The sequence below is a fragment of the Cupressus sempervirens genome, chromosome 3 (assembly GCF_028749045.1).
Source record: "Cupressus sempervirens isolate cs-2001-9-10 chromosome 3, ASM2874904v1, whole genome shotgun sequence".
NCBI classification, from domain to species: domain Eukaryota; kingdom Viridiplantae; phylum Streptophyta; class Pinopsida; order Cupressales; family Cupressaceae; genus Cupressus; species Cupressus sempervirens.
In genome coordinates, this window is record NC_143120.1 from 892,462,710 (window position 1) to 892,483,868 (window position 21,159).

A 21,159-nucleotide genomic window follows, 5' to 3' on the forward strand; every position below is an offset into this window, starting at 1 on the left:
TGAGGTATCCTAAGAATGGTGTCTGAAGCACTATTTCTCAAGCATAGCAAGAGAACACATACCCCTTGGTAACTGTGGACTGTATCGCTGGTCTCATACTAAAACGAGGCTCAAAAAACTTGACTCCCAAATACATATAGGAAGGACTGATCTCAATCTCCTCTCCCTAAAAAAAAATGAAGATGAGAAGTCTTAAAGCAATTAAAGATCATAACCCAAGTCTTACCTAGGTTAACCACTAGCTGTCTCTGAACACAAAAGGAAGCCAAACCATCTAGAAGCCTCTGTAAACTCTTTAGAGAAGAAGCGAGAAGAACTACAACGTCCACGAAAAGGAGAATGGAGATCAAAACCTCGTGTAAGTAGCAACCATCACCTGCTAGTGAAGACTTCAAAACAAAGTCCTCAAGCTCATCAATATACAAACCGAACAAAGTGGGAGAGAGAGGACAGCCTTGTTTAACCCCAATGGTACTATGGATCGGGACTGAAAAACCATCAAGAGTCCTGAATCTACCCACAATAGTTTTGTAGAGTCTCATGATAGTCATTAGTAACATCTCTGAAATCCCATTCTCCTGAAGCCTCTAAAATAAAGCAATTCTAGGAACAAAATCAAAAGCCTTGTGAAAATCAACAAAGCAGCAATAAACTTTCTCCGATCTATGTCTAGCCTCCTCAATAATAGCTTGTAAAGTGATAATGTGATCCATAGTCTGATAGTCAGCCCAAAAACTAGCCTAATCTCTAGCTCTACAACCCTTCCTGTCAAGCTCTCTAGATAACATAGCATTGAGTGTTGTAGCATATAATTTAGCAAATGTGTGCCCGATCATAATAGTCCTATAATTCCCAAGATCAAATGCAAGACTAGTCTTATGGATTGGATAAATTAGTTGTCTAGACCAAGAAATCGGAAACCCAATACAAATCATCTTATCAAATAGTATGGGGAGATATCGGCCCAGAATGGAGGCACCAAACATAAAGAGTTCAGGCTAAAACCCCTCATCATTCATCGCTCTGCTGCATCTCATGAATTTGATGGCCTCGTAAATGAGAGAAGGGGTAAATAGGTGACAAAAAGGAGGCAAAATGGGATGAATGGAATGCTGCCCAAGAATATCATAAATAGCCATGGTGTGAGTGGTTAGGGAGCAAAAGTCAAGAATGGGAGATGGAGGGGTACATCAGGGGAAAAGAGTGTACCAAAAGAGCTAGGGATTACAGATCAACTTGGAGCAAACAGATTTACACTGACAAGCGGAAAAGGGTCATTTCTTGCAGTGAAGAAAACAAAGGCAAGACAACCGAAGGTGAGCATAATCAGGAGAGTGAGCCTCAAAAGCAAATCGTACTAAGCGATGAAAAGCTTTGAAGTCAACATCAAACCATTGGTTCATAGGGCATGTATTACGACATTTGCTACGAAGGGATAGTAAAGGGCAATGAGGTATGGAAAGGATGGCAGACTTCCAAATGGCCATCACAAGCAAATTAAACATGGAGAAGGGCTCACAAGAGTCAGCAAAACACGCAGTATTAAGAAGTCTTAAAAGATGAAAGGAAAAAAGCTCACTGTCACTATCACTGAAATGGAAGCGAGCAAGGGAACAGGCAGTGGAAGGGATGAGATAAGGTGGCTGAAGAAGCGGCGATGAATGTGGAGGAAGACGAAATGGATACGAAGGACAGCATGATCTGCAAGGGGAAGGCACAAGATGGTAAAGTTGTGGATGAAGGAGATGAAGGAGGGAGAGGTGAGGGCATAATCAACCACATTAGCACCCCCACAATGAAGCATTGCTAGAAAGGAATTGGGCACAATGGCACCACCTATCATTAGGCAAATAGGTACAACTCCTGGACCACCATGGCTAAGGGTAAATAGCTAGGCAAGCAAGAGTGTAAGTTGGACGACCATGAACTAACCAATTAGCTTATATCATTAAATAAGCAATAAAATTTGCTACCTTTATAGTTTGAGAACCTTTTGTTGTGCAAAGCGTCTTTTTACATAATGCCACCATGATACCTATAGATACTACGACGATGTCCTTATATTAAAACATCAAGTGGGTAAAGCTATTATTATATTTCCACCTTGGCTATAGCCATAATATTTATCATGAGCAACCACCTTGTTAATTGTCTCATTGGGCCTTATGTCACCACAATGGCCAAATTAAATATTATATGTTTACCACTCAAGTCGATGGCTCTTTGTTTCTGTTGTAACTCTCTTTGCCACCCTTTCTTGTTCTTGCCATAGCTGAGCATGGGGTAGAAGCAATTATATATGTGGTGAGTTCATTACCCAGGACACCCTCGATAACATATTATTTCCTTACCAAGCATTGAAGCTCTATTATTGCAATCATTCTGGGTCATGATATCTTTATGATATAAGCGTCCATTGTTGTATAGCTCTATGCTGACCTTTAATTGCTATCTATTGTATGACCACGTTATAAATCATGACTGCAACTGGTATCATACCACAGTCATTGACTGCAACCACCATTCCAATTTACTTTGTGCTAATCGTAGTATAACCAGTGACAGATTGGTATGCTTTCTCTATAAGTGTTGTGAGCCAAGAGTGAGGCTGTACTATTGGGAGTCCATTGCCTACAAGTGTAACGGCCCTGTTTTACGCAACAACCACATTCACCAAGAGGCGCTGACATTAACCAAGTCATGCATTTTAATATTCTTTCAAATTTCAAGCAAAAGAGGTATATTATTTTTCCCCTTGGTGCTTAAGTATCAAAGAGCAAATTATAAAACAAAATATTGATTTTAAATCAGAATAATGACTTCATATCAGAACTTTGTTTTAAGAAGAATTCATTTCAATGAAAGCTTATATAGAGGCACTTTCCATGTGTCTGAGATAAGGGTCAACACTCTCAAGAAGAACTAGTAAATAATATTCAAAGCAATTTGAATCTTTGTTAGGTCATAGGCCTAGGTCGAGCATAATGCATTGGCTATGAATATAAAATGTTTCAGTAATCTCATGAAAGTTGAGTATTATGAATCTTCTGGTGAACCCATAAACACAAGCAGGCAGCATGCATGGCTGTGAATATATAATGTTAAGGCAAATCACCCCAGACATTCATCTAGGAAGACCAGCATGGTTGAGATGAAGGGTGTACATTGATATTCATTAAACCATGGGTACATCCCTGCATGATAAGAGAAAGAACAATCAGTAACAAATAAGCAAGTAATAAAAAGAGTTTAAATTGAGACAGCTCATGGTAGTCCAATGTTTAGATCTTGTTGTGTACTCGAGTGGTCGGTTGAGACTCTAGTACTAGAATGCTCAATGGCTAGACAGAGTGTCCCATGTCTATTACCCGATAGGGAGGGCTTTTCTCATATGAGCCTGTGTGGGGATACTTAAGGGTCCGCGATTGCTAGGTTAAGCCATTGAGAATGTTTCTCCTCTCGACCAGATGCCAAGACTTGCATAGGACAAAGATATGATCTGCATTCAAATATCTTCTGGTAATAGGTATTCTACTTTTATGAATTTGAAATTTCAAGTTCAAGATATGATAGATGGTCAATATTGTTTAATCAATTATTACCTTCACTGCTTAGAAATCACTTTTCTTTTTCAATGTTTTAGGAAATCAATTAAATCAGTTGATTTTTCAATTGAACATGAAATGTAACTATACACATCAAATACGCTTACTTGATGGTTGTTACAACTGTCCTTCATTCATGTTAATATAAATATGAACGCATGCTTTATTTACATTTAATTGCCATAGTTAGCAATGGGAAAAAAGGGATGTTACAGTGGTATTATTGCCCTAAATGGTATTGGTCATTAGAATACGGCAATATGTTTTTTTTGACCCCTAAGTGGTATATGTGGACTAACCTAGGTTTTGCAGATGTTGCCCTAGGCGTATTCCGATTTCAGAATTTAGGGTATTGCAAGCTTAAAACCCTCAATTTACTTTTATTTTATCATGCCTTAATTGTAATCAAGATTATTAATTAGTTACATGGATCGAACTAAATTTTAAATAGCAATATGTTTATAGACATGGCAACTTCTTGTTTACTTAAATTGATTTTCAATGTTTATCCACTTGTACTAATTGAATACTCTTTCAATGGTTAGTTATGATATTTCAATTAAAACTGATTGTAATTGTTAATCTCTTTCATATGAACATGCAACCATGAATCTCTTTCATATTCATATGAACATGTATTTTGATGATATGCTAGCTGTTAGCTAAGGCCTAGGAAAAGAGGATGTTACAGCAAAGACAATTTTTTATTTTTTATTTCACAATCATATTAATCACGATCTAATGTTCATCAAAATTATAATCAACTGGTCAAGTTATCAAGATTCAACAATGTTCAAACTTTAAAAACAAAATACTAAATAGTAAATAATAGAAGTTGAGTCTAATGACTCTAATCATCCCCCAGGCTCCTCACCTAACTCCTCAATGTCCTCTACACTCTCAAATCGTTGGACCCCACAAGCTCATCCATACTAAAACAAAAAAGCTATGACTATGTAGCATCATCATCATCAATCTATGCTAGCTCTTATGGCTCTACATCCCATCATGTTGTTGGACTCTCTTTGTACATACATGTGTAGCAATTAATGAAACCTGATACACTATGTACTACTACAAGCTTATAGGAATTATTGTAAAGATTCTTGCCCTTAAAGGAGTTTGCATTAAGAACGTGAAGCTCTTCATCTTCTAATTTTGGTTTCCCTCCTTTAGTTTTCTGGATTCCTCTTGAAGACAATCATTCTTGAGTTTGTTAAAGTCCGGAAGCTAATCTCTGGCACTTATTCCTTGTGCGAATGTTTCCCATGAATTTGGCAATCCATCTATAGCCATAAGCGTTAATTCTATGTCATTAATGATGGTTCCTATGCTTGATAATTCATCTCTAATGCCAGCAACTCTTAAGAAGTAAGAACATATCGATTCTCCTTTCTTTATCTGAATGTTGTTTGGTTGCCTTTTTAGTGCAAGAACCCTGGTTGCATTTTTTACTTCATAGGCATTTCGTAATGCATTCATCATATCAAAGGTAGTTTGATGTTTCGTAAGCATACGTACGATATCATTTTTAACTCCATCCAAGATGATTTGTATAACTTTTCTATTTCCATTGCTCCATATGGATTTGTGAGGTTCAACTGGGAGTTATTTGGATGCTCCATCAACGAACTGTTTTACATTGTTCTCTTCAAGAATTATTAAGATTTTGAATTTCCAGGCTTCAAAGTGTTCTTTCCCATCAAAACTGTCCTCAGATCTAATTGTATATACCACTGAAGATAGGAGAAAATTACTATGTATATATAAAGTCTGATGACTGAATTCGCAAAGCCCTAGATTTAATAACTTGGCTCTGATACCATGTAAAGATTCTGCTAATTCTTTCTTCTTTGGATCAGACTTTTAGTTCAGTTTTGAATAGCTGAGAATGGTCTTCTAAATATTATGAATATTCAGATTGTTTGATGAAGTTATAACTTATCTTGAATGTAGATCCAATTCTCTTATTATCAATCTGAAAATTAGAATATCTCAGACTTAGTATTCGCTGGAAGTAAGATGCATATAGGAGCAGACTGCTGTGTATAGTGTGTCCTATAATCTGCATTTACAACCTACTTATATATCCTTTCTAAAGGGTATGTCCCTCAAGGGACATAACCCTTCCTAAGTTGGCACCTATAGGAGAAATATATATATATATATAAAGTGCCAATCATTGGATATATTATCAATAAGATAAGGTACAGTCTGTACTGTCAGACCTGTAGGATTATCTTGGTTAGAATTTTAACAGTTATTGTCTAGCTTTCTCCAAGTTTTTGTAGAGTTAAAAACTTTGGGCTTGCCTGGTACTCTTTGAGTTTGAGTCTCCAAACTATGTGAAACACAATACAAATAAAGTTAGAAAGGACAGATTTCATGTGATAACTATGATATTTCCTCCCTATGTGCTTCTTTGGTGCAATTTTTCCTATGTGGAATGACTCCAATGTCTTCCATACAACATAAAATTATGTTTGATCACCATCTTTATTCCTATCCGTTAGGTCAGTGTTTTCCACTGAATTCCATTTCCAATTTTTTGTTGTGTTATTAGTTTCACGGAATTTGTAGTTGTTGACAAACCTACCACATAGGTTTGTCAATTTGAGTTTTATGGCTTCCAAGAGAGAAGATGAGTTGGGAGAGGGAAGCCCATCCCATGAATCTCCCCAGAATAAGGCTTCTTCTCCCCTACCTATATCCCAAGTAAAATAATTAGTGATTAAATGTCTACAATGTAGCAGGAAGTTCCAAGTTTTTGACCCTTGCGAAGGGTTAACAGTGCGAAATAAAGAAAGGGGTTTGTTGGATAGATATTTATTATATAATATTTTTTCCCTTTTACTATCCTTGTTTGTATACATTCTCCATACTAATTTGGTTCCAAATGCTTCATTCTGCCAACTGAGACTTTTTATTCCTAACCCTCCTTGAGTTTTGGGTTTACATATACTATCCCATTTAATTAATGCTTGTTTTATCTTCTCTTCTATCCCTTTCCAAAAGAAATCCCTTAATTTTTGGTCTATTTTGTGTTTGATTCCTTTGGGCAAGGGGAGGCATGAGATGTGATAGGATGGAATTGTTGATAGTATAGATTTGATCTTAGTTATTCGTCCTGCCTTGGTGAGCCATTTGCTTTTCCAGTGATTGATTTTCTTTTCAATTTTTTCAATGATGTTGTCCCAAGCTTTTCCATTCCCAAACCCTTTCTCTAGCTGGATACGCAAATACTTGCAAGGAAAACTTCCTTTCTTGTATCCCATTGTTTGACAAATGGTGTTTTCCATTTCTGTTTTGGTATTTAAGAAGAAGATTTCTGATTTTTCCTGATTTACTTTTTGTCCTGATGCTCTCATATAGGTGGTAATGATTTCTTTATATATTTTGGCTTCGTTTAAATTACTAATACCTGCTATTATTGTGTCATCAGCGAATTGCTGGTGTGTGATGTTGTTGACAGCTTCTGTGGCACACTCCTGAAATTTTGTTTTCTAACTGAGCCTTTTTTATGGCTCTACCCAAGGTTTCAGCCATGATTATGAAAAGAGAAGGTGAGATTGGATCCCCTTGTCTAATTCCTCCAGAAGAGCTGAAGAATCCCTAATGTGTTTTGTTAATGAGAATAGAAAATATAGCCGTTGAAATACAATTATAAATTAGGTTTATCCATTGATGCGAAAAACCAAAGGCTTCTAATGTTTTACAAAGGAATCTCTAGTCTATTTTGTCATAAGCTTTCTGAATATCTAATTTCATTAATATGCATGCTGATTTTCATATCTGAACCGAGTGTATAAGTTCTTGAATGATAATTATTCCATCCAAAATAGACCTATTGGGTATAAAACAGGCTTGCTCCTCACTGATTAATTTGGGGAGGACTAACTTTATCCTATTTTTTATGGCCTTGGATAAATTTTTATAGATGGTGTTACAAAGAACAATAGGATAGAAGTCTCCTGGATCTATGTGATCGTTTTTCTTAGGTTTGAGTGTGATGAAGGTGTTATTGATTTTTGTTAATAGGGAACCAGAATTTCTGGTGGCTTCTATGGCTTCATATAAATCCAGCATTTATGGAAGAAGAATGCTTGTAAGTTGTTCGGCCCTGGGGACTTATCAGGATTCATACTAAATAGAGCATTTTTAATTTCTTCTTTCGTGAATGCTTTATTTAACATCTTATGATCTTCTTCGGTGATTAATTTAGGTATAAATTCTAGAATCATATTTTCGGCTGTGAGAGTTGAATGTTCATAATTGTTGAGAGTCTATATATTATTTAACAAAAATTTTCGCTATTTGTGTTGGATTATCTATTATAGTGCCTAAACTATTCTTGCTTTTCAATATTTTGTTGATATTTCTATTCCAAATTGTGTTGTTGTGGAAGAATATAGTGTTGCAAACTCCTTTCTAGAGCCACATTTCTCATGATTTTTGTCTCCAAAAGATTTCTTCTTTGTTCAGGATGTCTTCGTCTTTATGTGTTAGTTCTTTTTCTTTTTCAAATTTATCATTGTCCATTCCTTGTTGAACGACAATTTTATTTAAGTTTTCTAATTCTTCTTCTATCTCTAATTTTTCTTTAAAGATGTTTTTAAAGTGTTTTTTATTCCATTTAAAAAAAAATTGTTTTACTAATTTCAGTTTGGAAATGAAGCAAAACATTTTGGACCCCTCCACTACTTCTTTCCACCAATTGCTAATGTTTTCCATAAAGCTTTCATCCATAAACCACATTTTTTCACATTTGAATGGATTTCTTATTGGTTTATGGGGTTCATAGATATCTAGGCTGACAGGGAAGTGATCCAAGTTGGCATAGGGCAGAATTGATGATTGAATGTTGTAATCGAATGTCTATAAATTCCCTTTGAAGATAAATCTATCTAGTCTTTATGCTACCTGGTAGAAGTCCCAACACCTATTGAACCATGCAAATTGTCCATTCATAGGAGGAATGCCTATGACATGGTCTTGTTGGAACCATTCTTTGAAATCTAACATAGTTTGAGTTCCCCCAGTTTTTTCTTTTAGATCTAGAATGGCATTGAGTTCACCTAGTTTATCCTTATTTCAGATAGATGGTGGCAAATGTTTGGGCCCTCAACCACAAATCTTCAAATGATTTCATCCATATTTTGAGTCAGCCTAGCAGCACTTCTGGTTGTGAGTGTAGTTAGTCCATCTCCGAGCATATCCACTCGAAGAGGTGAAATAGGTTGTTTGTGCAGAGGTTGAATGATCTTGTATTTGTTCATTACAACCTCCACTTTAGGACCAGACAAATTTTGGTTGCTAACTCCTCTATGATCATTCTAGAGGAGATTGATCCAGAGTTAGAGTGGCTCACTGAGGCAGACCATGAGTGGGTTGACTAGGTAGATAGAAAGGCTAAGGTTGTAAGGAGGCTAAAGCACATTTCGGCACTAGCAGACGCACACACACACGCACATACACAAACCCTTGTGATCTTCGTGCACCTATCTCACATGTGGGGGCTATGGCTCATTGGTCCTCTAGGACCTACCTTATACGCCTTTGTAGAAGGCATACAAGATACTCAGAGGTTGTGAAAGAGGCTAAGGCTTAGGTTCCAGCAGAGCTTGAAGATGATGATGAGGCTTGAGCTAGAGCCCCTTTTTTTCCCTTTGTTTACAAATAGACATAAGTTTCACGGATCTTCATCTTAAATACATTTATGATTTGATAATAATGTCATTGGTTTTATGGATCTTCATCTTAGATACATATTACATTTATGATTTGACAATATTTATAATTCTATATATCTATGTCATGACTCATTATGATCCTATGATTTCTATTTACTTAAGCTACAATTTAAATTTTACGTATGTGATGGATTTATCATTTATGTTTCTTGTTTATGTATGTTACCTTCTATTTGGTGACGTTATAGAGTGTTTAAGTTATATTCAATAAAGGGTGCATGAAATAAGTTTTAGATCATTAAAACCTTTAAATTTCAAGGGATTTTTCACTTTTATGATTCGTAGCCAATTCACAATTCGAGTCGGCCTTCCTGATTCCAATTTGACTCCAAGTTTTCGTTCTTTGCTATAAAAACTACAACGTATCTTTTCATATTACATCTCTTGCATGATGAAATAGATTATTTAGCAAGCAGAAAGATTAGCTACAAGCTATAAAATAGAAAATCTTGGAAAAATGATCGTCCTTGAAAAATGGTATTAGTTAAAATCAGCACAACACTATTTTTAGCTTTTTCTAAATATAGACTTTTTTGAAAGCACTAGACATTTTCAATGAAGCTTTCCTCAAGGAAAATTCTCTTAAATTTCAGAGCTCTTAAACACCTAACAATTTGACTCTAAAAACCCTCTTTTAAATATCGGCCCCTTCGGTTATTTTCTCTTCAAATAGCCACCAATATTATGCTTTAGCAAACCTTCTGAATTCAAACCTTTTAAGAATGAAAGACTATATTTAAACATTCTTCTAATTAACTGTTCCCAATCTCCCATCCCTAAATTAAAAGAGTTCCTCTATACAAGATTTTTTTAATTGGCTTTGAGATGTCTTTTTTGTAAAATTGCTTGCCTTCAATATGTATACGCTAAGATTAAAATAAAGAAATCAGACACTACTGGTTTCTTTTATATATTAATACTAAAAAACGATGAGAATCAACAATCAAAGAGATCTTGATGATCTCCTGAATTCAAAATTATATTCACTAAATCACCTAAGAAACCAGTAATCCTCATTCTAATAGACACACAAAAGGCAATACAACAATTAGTAATTCAGTTTGAATACTGATGAGGGTTGTATATGATAATGTTCAAACAGCTGAAACCTAGGCTGAAATATGGATGCAGCTTAATACCCTTTCTACATGTGGCCATCCAATTAAGTTCACTGATTTCCTATGTAAGGAATAGATAGAAAAGTGGATTCCAATTTAACTTGCATTGTACTAAGAGTGATAAGAAATTACTATAGATCTAAGATTACATCAAACATAAATGTTAGTAGATTTGCATGGCTAGTACTAGTAGTATCTAAGGCATGTAACCACTTGTAATGTCCTGTTTTCCTAGTCATTATCGTCTGATGCGTCGTTAGCCCTTCACACCATGATTCCATGGCTAACCAGGATGTTGCAAGGATCAATATGAGTTTTGGACTAGGCACTTAAATACTCAGGCCAATCAGAGTTAATGTTGCAGGAGTTTCTTATTGTTTACAATAAGTCAGCAAGATCTGTATTTTTGGTTTTGTAATATTTGGACTTGGACCGTCTTGCAAAGAGCTTTTCAGGAAGCTATTACGCATGAATTTTTTAGTTTGACGGCATAATTATTTTAATGTCTGAAGATTAATTGTTTTCATAACGCGACTTAAAATAAAAAAGGGAAATTTAATAAGTCACTTTATCTTAGAAAGTTATATTATTCTTCTAAGTGGAAAACGGACAATTAAAAGGGAATATGAAGAGTCATCATGTTGTGCTTAAAAGGGGAAGGAGCTTGCACTAAGAATACTTGGTTTTGTGATATGGATTTTATTTTGTCTCTTGTAGAGTTATTTTTTCAGCTTTCAGCCAATTTAAAGACAGAAACCCTTGAGCTGGGAGGCAGTGGACTAAAACTTATTATCTTGCTAGAGATATAGCACGAGTATCTCACTTATACTTGAAAATTTCTTTTCTTATTACCAATCTGACTGTATTTATTTTTAAGATTGGTTATTGCATTCTTTGTTGTGGGATTGTAAAGCAATATTATTTTCAGAATACATATATTTTCATCTTGACATTAGTATTTGTTGAATGAATGGGAAACCTTTGCATGCAAATTCGTCGTAGATCTCTGTATTGTGTTTTTTAGAAACAAATAGGGAAAATATCCAGTTAGGGATACTATAGTGGTATCTAAGCATCGAATATGCCAACCTGTTAAGTATAATCATAGGTTTCACCAGAAATAAAGTTACAGATCAAGTATTATTTTCTGAAGTTGATTCATTGAGCAAAGTTGCAAACAACTGGACTGCCATAATTTATTCTTAAGTTGTACTGAAATTATTCCCATATCTTGTTCGTACAGGGAATTTGTAAGGATTCTTAATATAGAAAATATTTGGTCTTTTTTGTGAGACGATATTAATGTTTCATATTGCAAGTCCATTATATTTTCCAGATATCTAAGTGTGTCGTCAGTTAATGTTTGGGCCAAACATTAAGTGGTTGGATGGCTATTATTGCCAAATGTATTACTTTTGAAACCTGGATAGTCTAAATTATTTCATCGGGCTTTTATGTTGTTGAGGAAGTTTTGAGAATATTGAATATTTAACCCAGAGATTTTATTCTGAGTAACTATTGTTTGTCTGGGCAGTAAGGAGTTAAGGACAGAACAAATATTAAATAATATTGGCGCTATTAATTGGTTGCTAAACATTAGATGAATACTCGTGTGTAGTGAAGACTGATATGCAGGCTTATGTTTATTCCTTCAATGATTAATAATCGGTGAGGCCAATTGTTCAAACTATCGATGATTTGTGTTGATTTATAAATATTAAAATCAGAAGTATTTGCTAAGAACTTTTGAAATATTTGGCAGAAAAATATATGTTGTGACTATAACTTTCATTCAAATATATGAGTGGAGAAATATATTGTAGCTTTCAATCAAAGTATTTGCCCAAATATTATTCCTGAGCATATGCAAGGAATTCATTTACAAAACTATATATCACAGTCTCCATAGGAGTTGTCAGGTGTTGAACAAGGGACTTGATAATCTCCGTCTCCTTCATGAATATCTGAAGCAGAATGCAAAATCGTGTATCACACTAGATGAATTGCAAACAAAACAGGCAAATACAGCTTCTAACTTTTTTAATGAATACTGAGGATGCTCAATCAAGAAAAGGAATTATAGGTGACAAACTAAATGGTGCGAATGATCATGGAACTAGAACCTGAAATGGAGGGGAGAACCAGCAAGGACACAAACAAAAGTAGAAACATTAGCCTCTCACGTTATGCAGCTAATGGTTAATCTGAAACATGCCATCTAGGCATACAATGGCCTCCTTGTGCTTAAAAGGGGAAAAGGGAGCTCATTTTCAAAATACTTGATTTTGTGATTCGGATTTCATTTTCTCTCTTGGAGAGTTATTTGGAAAGCTTTCAGCTTTCAGCCAGTTTAAGGACGGAAACCCTTGAGCTCAGAAGCAGTGGACGGTCACACGGGTCTCTCACTTGTATTTAAACACTTCTTTTTTTATTACCAATCTGATTGTATTTTTGTGTTTAAGATTGGTTATAGCATTGCTTGTTGTGGGATTGTAAAGCAACATTATTTTCAGAACACAAATATTTTCAGTTGTATATTGGTATTTGCCGAAGTAATGGGAAACCTCTGCATGCAAATTTATTGTTAATTTTCTGTATTTTGTTTTTGAGAAAAAAAGGGGAAGTATTTGATTGAGGATATTATACCACTTATATCTACAACTAGCATCCAATACTTGTCTCTCCTCTCCATTATGTACAACTTTAAACTTTTATATTTTCATCATCACCGCTATTTGTGAGACTCGGGAGTAACCCGAATTGGTCATATATGTTTATAGTTATACAAATGAATCAAAAGTACAGATGAAAGGTTTCCCTATGATATGTGTACTTCAATTGTGTATGTTCTTATGTATTCTTGTCAATCTCTCACACAAATTGTATTCACCTCTGTTCTACCAAGCCCGTAATTAAATTATATTGCAGCATTCTCATGCTGAGCCATCCTTGAAGCCAACCAAATGAAAGACAGAGCCCTAGTGGAGCTTAAAAACAATTCATCAACATCTAAAGAGAAAATTAACAGATAAAACAATTCAGTGCACTCAAACATCGAGAAATAATTTAAATAATGACATCAAACAGAAAGTGAATCCTAACATATATGTCTAACAGAGAATCTATAGGATACATACCAATGCCAACAGGAGCTCCAGTTTTTAACTCAGAAGAATCGATATTCCATTCTGAAAATGGTAGCAATGATTTGCACTCAAGTTTTTTAATCAATTGAACTGCTTCTGATGGTACCGAACTCAATCTTGCTGATTCACTTCTTTTATACTCTATTCGGCATGAGCGTAACTGTGGAACCTCCTGAGAAGAATTGCCAATATTCTTAAGGGAACCAAACTCAACCTTTCTTTGACTAGACACACTTATTTGGCTGGCAGAGCCAGAAATTGCTACCTGGAGACATAATGATGGTAGCTCCATAAGAAAATCACTTTTACTAGCCAGAGCAAATATCGAGATTATCTGACTTCAAACATGAAAAATCCATTCAATAAATTCATTTTCTAATCATATTATGGTTTGATAGGGTTCCAAAAGAAGTCATTTTCTCATTCAATTACTTATGGGGGGCTCTAGAATAAAAATTACATCAGAAGATAACCACAAGCATCATTTTATTTCTTACTTGCAATCAATAAGCACAAAAATATTGAGCAAATTCCTCTGCAATGATTTAAACTTGTCGCTCAATATACATTTCTGGATGCACACACCAATCTTCACAAGAAATTTCCATCTTTCAAATATCCAAGTCTACATTGTATATACAATATCATTTCCTACCTGCAGTCTAGATATAATCTTCTCTTGGGAACCTTCCCTATGTGCAAGTTTGCTTCATTCTCTAACAGATTTCGTCATTTTTTCAGCTCTATTTGCTTCTGAATGTGTTCTCTTTTAAGATTCTCTATCTTATCTGCAAGAATCTGCATCTTTGTTATCATATGTCCATGTGTATGAGACATCACATGTAGGTTTTCTAGACTAATTCGCACATGTAATCCTTTTAGTTCTAAATATATCAGTCCTACTAAAATGTTTGTTCGTTTTGAACAGTTACAGAAAATATTTATTTCACTTTCTTCAAGTTCCCTTATTTTATCTTACCCATGTTTGAAGGGCTGCCCATTTATATTTCAATTTTATTTTGTAAGACAGGTTATCAGCTCCTATTATCCAGCAACATGTATATCTCTTTACTCCTAACTTTAAAGGATATAGTCAGTTCAATTGGAATTAATATATGTAAATATTTAAAACTCAAGTGCTACCAGTGTGATCTAAAATAAAATGGATTAAATGAATATAGCTAGAAATAGAAGTTGTCATTTCTATGTCACGGTTAAAGGTCTACCAAAGTCTCTGAATTCTCCAAATTCTTTTTTTTCAACCTATCAATTATGGACAGTGGCATTGACAAACAAAAAGTAATCTACATTGTACACATTTCATCGGTTTAACAAATATGCTTGCAAACATTCGATTACCAGCTCCACATTTTGAACAAAGCAATTGTTGACCTTTACATCAGCTCTCTATACAATTCAAATAAAACCCACCAATACAAGTAAATATTTGTCCTTGAAATATGGTGAGTTCCTCAGCCAATTCTTAGATTCTGATTGCCCTAAGAAATTCACAAAACCATTATATAAAGGATCTGATATGTGGTGGCAAGTGTCCAAATGACCCAGAAAGGCCAATACGACCACAATATACCCAGAAGATCTAAATATCATACAAACTTTTTATTTTTGCAACTTACCCCATTCTAACATGATTGATTTAAAAATTTAGCTGTTTATATTTCAAAATTTCAGATGACTCGTCTATTTTAAGATTGACTAGAGTGCATAACTGAAGAGATAATTTCACTGACAATATATAACTGATCCCTCCTATTTGCAATACAAAACATGCTTGGGATACTAAAAGATAGAAGCACAAAACTCTAAAATGAGATTAAAATAAAAACTTAACTAGAAGCCTAAGTTGCCGATTCAGAATTTGGATATGGTATGCAGGTACAGAAAAATGTTTTTCATTGGGTACAGGTATGGTTATATATGAGTGTGTGTGTGTGGAGAGAGAGAGAGAGAGAGAGAGAGAGAGAGAGAGATACATTTGGTTCAACTTCAATTGAACCACAATCCATGAGATAGCCACTCCTGCTAGCTACATCTGTGTCATGTGTAAGAGCTGTCTCATGTTCATCTACAGAGACTTGGGCAAGTTGTGCAACTCTCGCATCTAATTTAGCACAATTAGGGGCTAGATCCCAATTCCTTGTCACACACTCATTCTATTTTTCTTTCGGATGTGACATAGACAAATGTTGGATTGTATGTAAACCAAATGCTCTGCTATTTTTCCACCCAAACTATTGTGCTTAACCAAGTGGATGGGTTGTATAGTCCAATCCCACTTGGCTGAAGAACTTGCAAATCACTGAGTTTGCATTAAACATTTTTCTAATTAATTTTATACATCAAGAACCAAAACTTAAACCATATATTAAATTTGGTTTTCTTAATATGAGAATCAGATGAAAAACAATAAAACAAATAAAAAATAAAATGCATACTTGGGAGAGAATTTTAATTGCAAGAGGCTGCATGAAAATGCAGACTTGACCATGTACATACCACCACTCATCAGCATTAATCCTATATTTGGCATATAGAGCAATAGCACCCTAATATTTTGAGGATATAAACTTCAAAAACTTGGTCAAATCAATATTTTGAGTTCCATTACCAATATACATCTTTTTGAATGCAACCTTGTAGCCAATAGAAAACTCTACATCTTTATATGGCACTGCCCTCGTTGGCAAAGCATCTCTTGGCTATAAATCCTTGGCAACAAAGAAAATGCTAGAGATGTAAGAGGGCAACTGTCTGGTTCGAACAATCAACAATTATTTGTTCACAACTTTGAAAATTGCATCTGTTGTGTCATGCTCTTTGAAATCTATTATTGTTCTTATATTCTCCACCATGGTGTCCATGCCATCATAAATTTCATCCAAACAAGGGCAATCAATATCAGCATACCTAATCTTGCTCATGATGGGCTCATTGCAACACAAAATAAATTTTGCACGATCCCTACACTCATCATCAATGATCCATGCTTTTACTGTTTGACTGGCTCCATACACTCCACAACACATTGATTGCCATAGCACTCAAGGCCTCTCACACTTTCACAAATAATCTTAAGATGATTGTGTGAGACAGAGATTGTGTTTCGACAACCTAGCATGGCATAAAAATCCATGTGCTATCAAATAAATACATTATTAAAAAAATTAAAATACCTTGAACAACTCCAAGCTGGAGAAGGGAGTCAATATGGCTTGTGACATGAGATTAGTCATGAACATTTGAATCTCTTCAGCCTATGCCTAAGCTTGTTTGACCAATTCAATGTGTGTCAATATTTTGCATGAGTGGACTACACATGGTCTCTAAAGAATGTCATTATATGTGGCCTCCACGATAGACCCTACAAGCCTACAATTTTTAGCATTGGCCATTATGACTTGGATAACATTTGTAGGCCCCACCATCTCAATGGATTCCATGACGATATTGACAACAAAACTTGTATCTTTCATATGCTCCTATGGTTGATGTAGTCGGGTCATTATAGCAACCCTTGTGAGCTGACAGTATGATTTGGGGATCTCAATTGTGGACTTACTATTTTAGTAAGTCCAATTCATGCAATCGCCATATTTGGCAGTGCAGATGGTGGCGATGCTAGTTGTTTGTCACCTACATTGGATGGGGCTATTTATTGCACGGATTCATATTTATTAATTATTCATTAGAAGTTTAATTATTATAACAGCACTTTATTCCTAATGTTATAAGTTGATATTGTGTTGGTGAAGCTTCTTGAGTGAAGTTGCATTTGGGAAACTTTGTGTCAATAGAATTCATAAATATGAGCCCATTTGATGAAGAAACGCATCTAATTATCCGATTATCTTTTTTGCTTTTATTGTCTTGGTGACATTTTGAGTCTTCTAATTTGGTGAGTTTCAATCCCTTCTTGAGGTATAAGGGTTTGTTCCTAAGAATTGCATTTGTAATCATTTTGCAATTTAGCTACTGAGGTATAGCAAATTGTTTGCTTCATACTTCTACACCCCGGCTGAATATAGACAAGATCGTTCAAGGTAAGATTGATGTTGAGCGTGTACGACGTGCAATTGAGCTCAACTTGCGTGTTCGTGGTCTTACACCCACGTTCAATCCTGCAGCCATTGGCCATTCCTTTCTATCTAATAAACTTGGTATCTCGGATATTACCTTGGATAGATGCTGGTTTGGTACGAGGGCCACCCTTTTCCTCAGATTCTTCTCTTTTTTAGATAGATTTCATGCCATTAGAGAAAAGAGAAAGTTGTTTTCTATTCCCTCAAAAATTTATCTAGATGAAGATCTTACTAAGGCACAGGTTACAAAACTCAAACATGCTCACGGAGTTGTGGCAGAGGCTAGGCGTGTTGGGAAATGGGATGTTATTAGGAATCTTCGAGCAATGGATCGTGATTCTCCTCCTACAGATTGGGTAGAGAGGACAACCTCCAAACCGGCATGACGGTCCCGACAGCAGTGTGACAAGAGGAAGTCCCCTTCTCTTCTTGTCAACTGCTGGAACGGTAATAGCTCTTTATGGTCATTATCGGGTCTTTTTCAAGATGCGGTAGGGTCCTCAGATATTTTGGTCATTACTGAGACTCACGAGAGCCCCATGCGCCCTCTTCTAGGTTATCTTGGTTATCAGTGGCTGTCAATTTGCAAAGATGAGGTCTGGACTTCTGGTGGGGTCCATGGGTCTGGAGGTGTTGCTTGCTTGGTTCAAGATGATATTTTCAGTTTCACTTTAGTTGTTCACTCTGACACCTTTGCCAAATTTACGTGGGTCAGGATTGGTCGGCAAAAATACCTACCGAGAGATTTTTTTATTGTTGTTTGTTATTTTCCTCCGATCTCCTCTCCTTATGCCATTCATGACCTGGAGAATGGGGATCCTTTCTATGACCTTCAAGAGAGCATTTCACAGTTTGAGGCATTGGGCGATATTATTATTTTTGGAGACTTCAACTCTCGAACCAAGTATCTTCAGACTCCTATACATAATCGTGGTTCTAATTCAAACTACAATTCTGAGTTAGACCCGACTAGTATGGGACTTCAGCGCACCTCAGAGGATGCTCTTGGACCGCTCTCAGGCTATGGCCGTCACCTTCTCCAGCTCTATGAGTCTTCTGGGTTGTTGATTCTGAACAATTTATCCTTCCTTACTAGATCAGACCTCTTTACCTGTTGAATGCAATGTGGTGGTGCGAGTGTTGTTGACTATGTCATTTCCTCTAATTCCTTCATTTCTTTCATTCACAGTTTCACCATTTCGCATCTCTCATTGGCTGATCATGTTCTTCTTAGCATTTCTAGTTGTGTTTCACCCCACCCGTCGCATTCCTTTCAGTCTTCTCATTGCCAAGCCAATACCGTCTCCTTTCCTATTCACTTTCATTACCTTGAAAGTGATGGTGAGCTTTTTACGTACCACCTTAGGAGACTTCTGAAACCTGCTAGTTTTACTGAGTCGCTTGTTGCCTCTGACATGTTTGATTCACTTGCCTCTACCATCTAGGATTTGCTCTTCATTCTATTCCTCATCATTCCCCTCTCTCTCTTAGAGCTAAGAGTTGTAATACTTGTCCTATGAATAAATGATTTGATACTGATTGTAAAGCTTTCCATCACTTTGTTCGTGTTGCTTTTGAGACTCAATCCCCAGCCTTTAGTCATCTGCGCCTTTTATACCTCTGTTATCTTCGTCACAAGAAGCACTCTTTTGCCTCTTTTCAGTGCAGAACCCTTTGCTCCATGCTTATTGAGAATCCCCAGATCTTTTGGCATACCCTTTTCCCTCGGCGCTCCTCCCCGTCCTCCATTCTCGACTACCATTCTCTAACCTCCCATATCATTACACTTTATGACATTCCTGGGCAGACACCTCTTCACTCCACTCCACCTCCTTACTGCCATTTGTTCACCTACTCCAGTATTATTGAGGCCATTAGATCTTAGAAATGCAGCAAAGTAGCGGATGAAGAGGGTTTCTAGGCAAAACTTTTCAAATTTGGTGCTTTGGTTCTTGGATCTTACCTTCCTAAACTCTTTAATAGAGTGGTTTGCACTTGGTTTCCGAAGTCCTGGTCTAGACATGTGGTTTACCCTATTCACAAGTCTGGACCTACTTTTGATCCAAGTAACTATCGAACTATTATGATCAAACATACTTTTGCCAAACTTTATGACACTGCTTTGAACACCATGTTATCTAGTGAGCTTGATAGAAGAGGTTGCAGGGCTAAAGGGAATGCTGGTTTTTGGGCAAACTATTACACTGTGCCCCATGTTTTCACATTGCAAGCGATCATTGAGGAGGCTAGGCACCACTCTCAGAAGGTCTATTGTTGCTTTGTGGACTTCCCTAAGGCTTTTGATTTTGTTCCTAGGTTGGCCTTATTTCAGAGACTTCAAGACATTGGGATCTCAAACATGTTGCAGACTACTATTATGATGCTTTACAAGAGGGTAACTAGTAGGCTCAGAATTCCAGAGGGTTTTTCTATTTCGATTCAGAGCACTATTGGAGTGAAGCAAGGATGTCCTCTTTCTCCTACTTTGTTTGGTTTGTATATTGATGAGAGAGAATTTCCTTGTGAACTCATCTCAACCGGGAGATGGGTGCTATTTGCATCAAGTTTTGATCTCTATTCTCCTTTTTGTTGATGATGTAGTTCTCTTGGCCTCTTCTCCTGACAGCTTACAGAGACTCCTTGATGGTTCGGCTTCTTTTTGTGATCAGTGGCAGCTTGTGGTCAATTTGTCTAAGACTCAAGTTATGGTCATTAACTGTTTAAAGACCTCTCATCTTCACTTCTTCTTTCAAGGTAAAGAAGTTGAGATTACCCCCTCTTACATGTATCTCGGAGTGAAGTTCTTGGGGCCGGGCTTTAGCTTGAGACCAGCTATTCAGTCCGTAGTTAATAAGGGCATGGCTTCCCTGGTTTTGCTGGAAAGAGAGTGCTTTAGGCATCACTTCCAAGATATTTCATCCAAGTTGTCCCTTTTGGACTTCTTCGTTTGTCTAATAGTTCTCTATGGTTCAGTGGTTTGGGGGCCATCTCTTATTGCTTCTGATTGGATTTCTATTGGGAGGGTTCAGATGTTGATGTTACAATGTATCATAAGATGTCACAGACTCACCCCTCACAGCACTGTGTTGGCTGAGTTTGGAGCTCATCCTGTCAAACCAGCTGCCATTTTTGACTTGAATTGGTTTCTTTATCGACTTCTTGGTTTTATGGGGTTGGATGTTGACCGGCATAGATTATATCATCCGGCATACTGTTCTTTTGTTGAGATACTGAGACCTAAAATCTCTACTAGGTCTTGTTGTTGGTACGCCCAGGCCACCTCTTTGTTGGGGTAGATTGGTATTGATATTGATCGTCTTCCTCCTTACCAGTTTTCACTTGATGGTCCTGCCCATCTTCTCCCCTCACTTCAGGAGTTGAACAATCATGTCAAACAGGATATTTACAAATAGTACATTACCACTACCTAGAATAATCCC

At 36.3% G+C, this 21,159-nt stretch overlaps 1 protein-coding gene across 4 annotated transcripts in view; it reads right to left on the reverse strand.

Annotated features, from left to right (window-relative positions):
- Positions 1–21,159, reverse strand: part of LOC149569670 (putative serine/threonine-protein kinase SIS8) — a 311,948-nt gene that overhangs the window by 54,411 nt on the left and 236,378 nt on the right. For 3 of the 4 annotated variants that reach the window (XR_016362787.1, XM_089822389.1, XM_089822390.1), the window contains exon 9: positions 13,611–13,884. Coding sequence is in view for 3 of the 4 variants with exons in the window: in XM_089822389.1 (XP_089678515.1) it covers positions 13,611–13,884 (274 nt within the window). In the remaining variant the exon portion in view is untranslated. The remainder of the gene's footprint in view (positions 1–13,610; positions 13,885–21,159) is intronic. The other variant, XM_089822391.1, reaches the window with a different exon arrangement.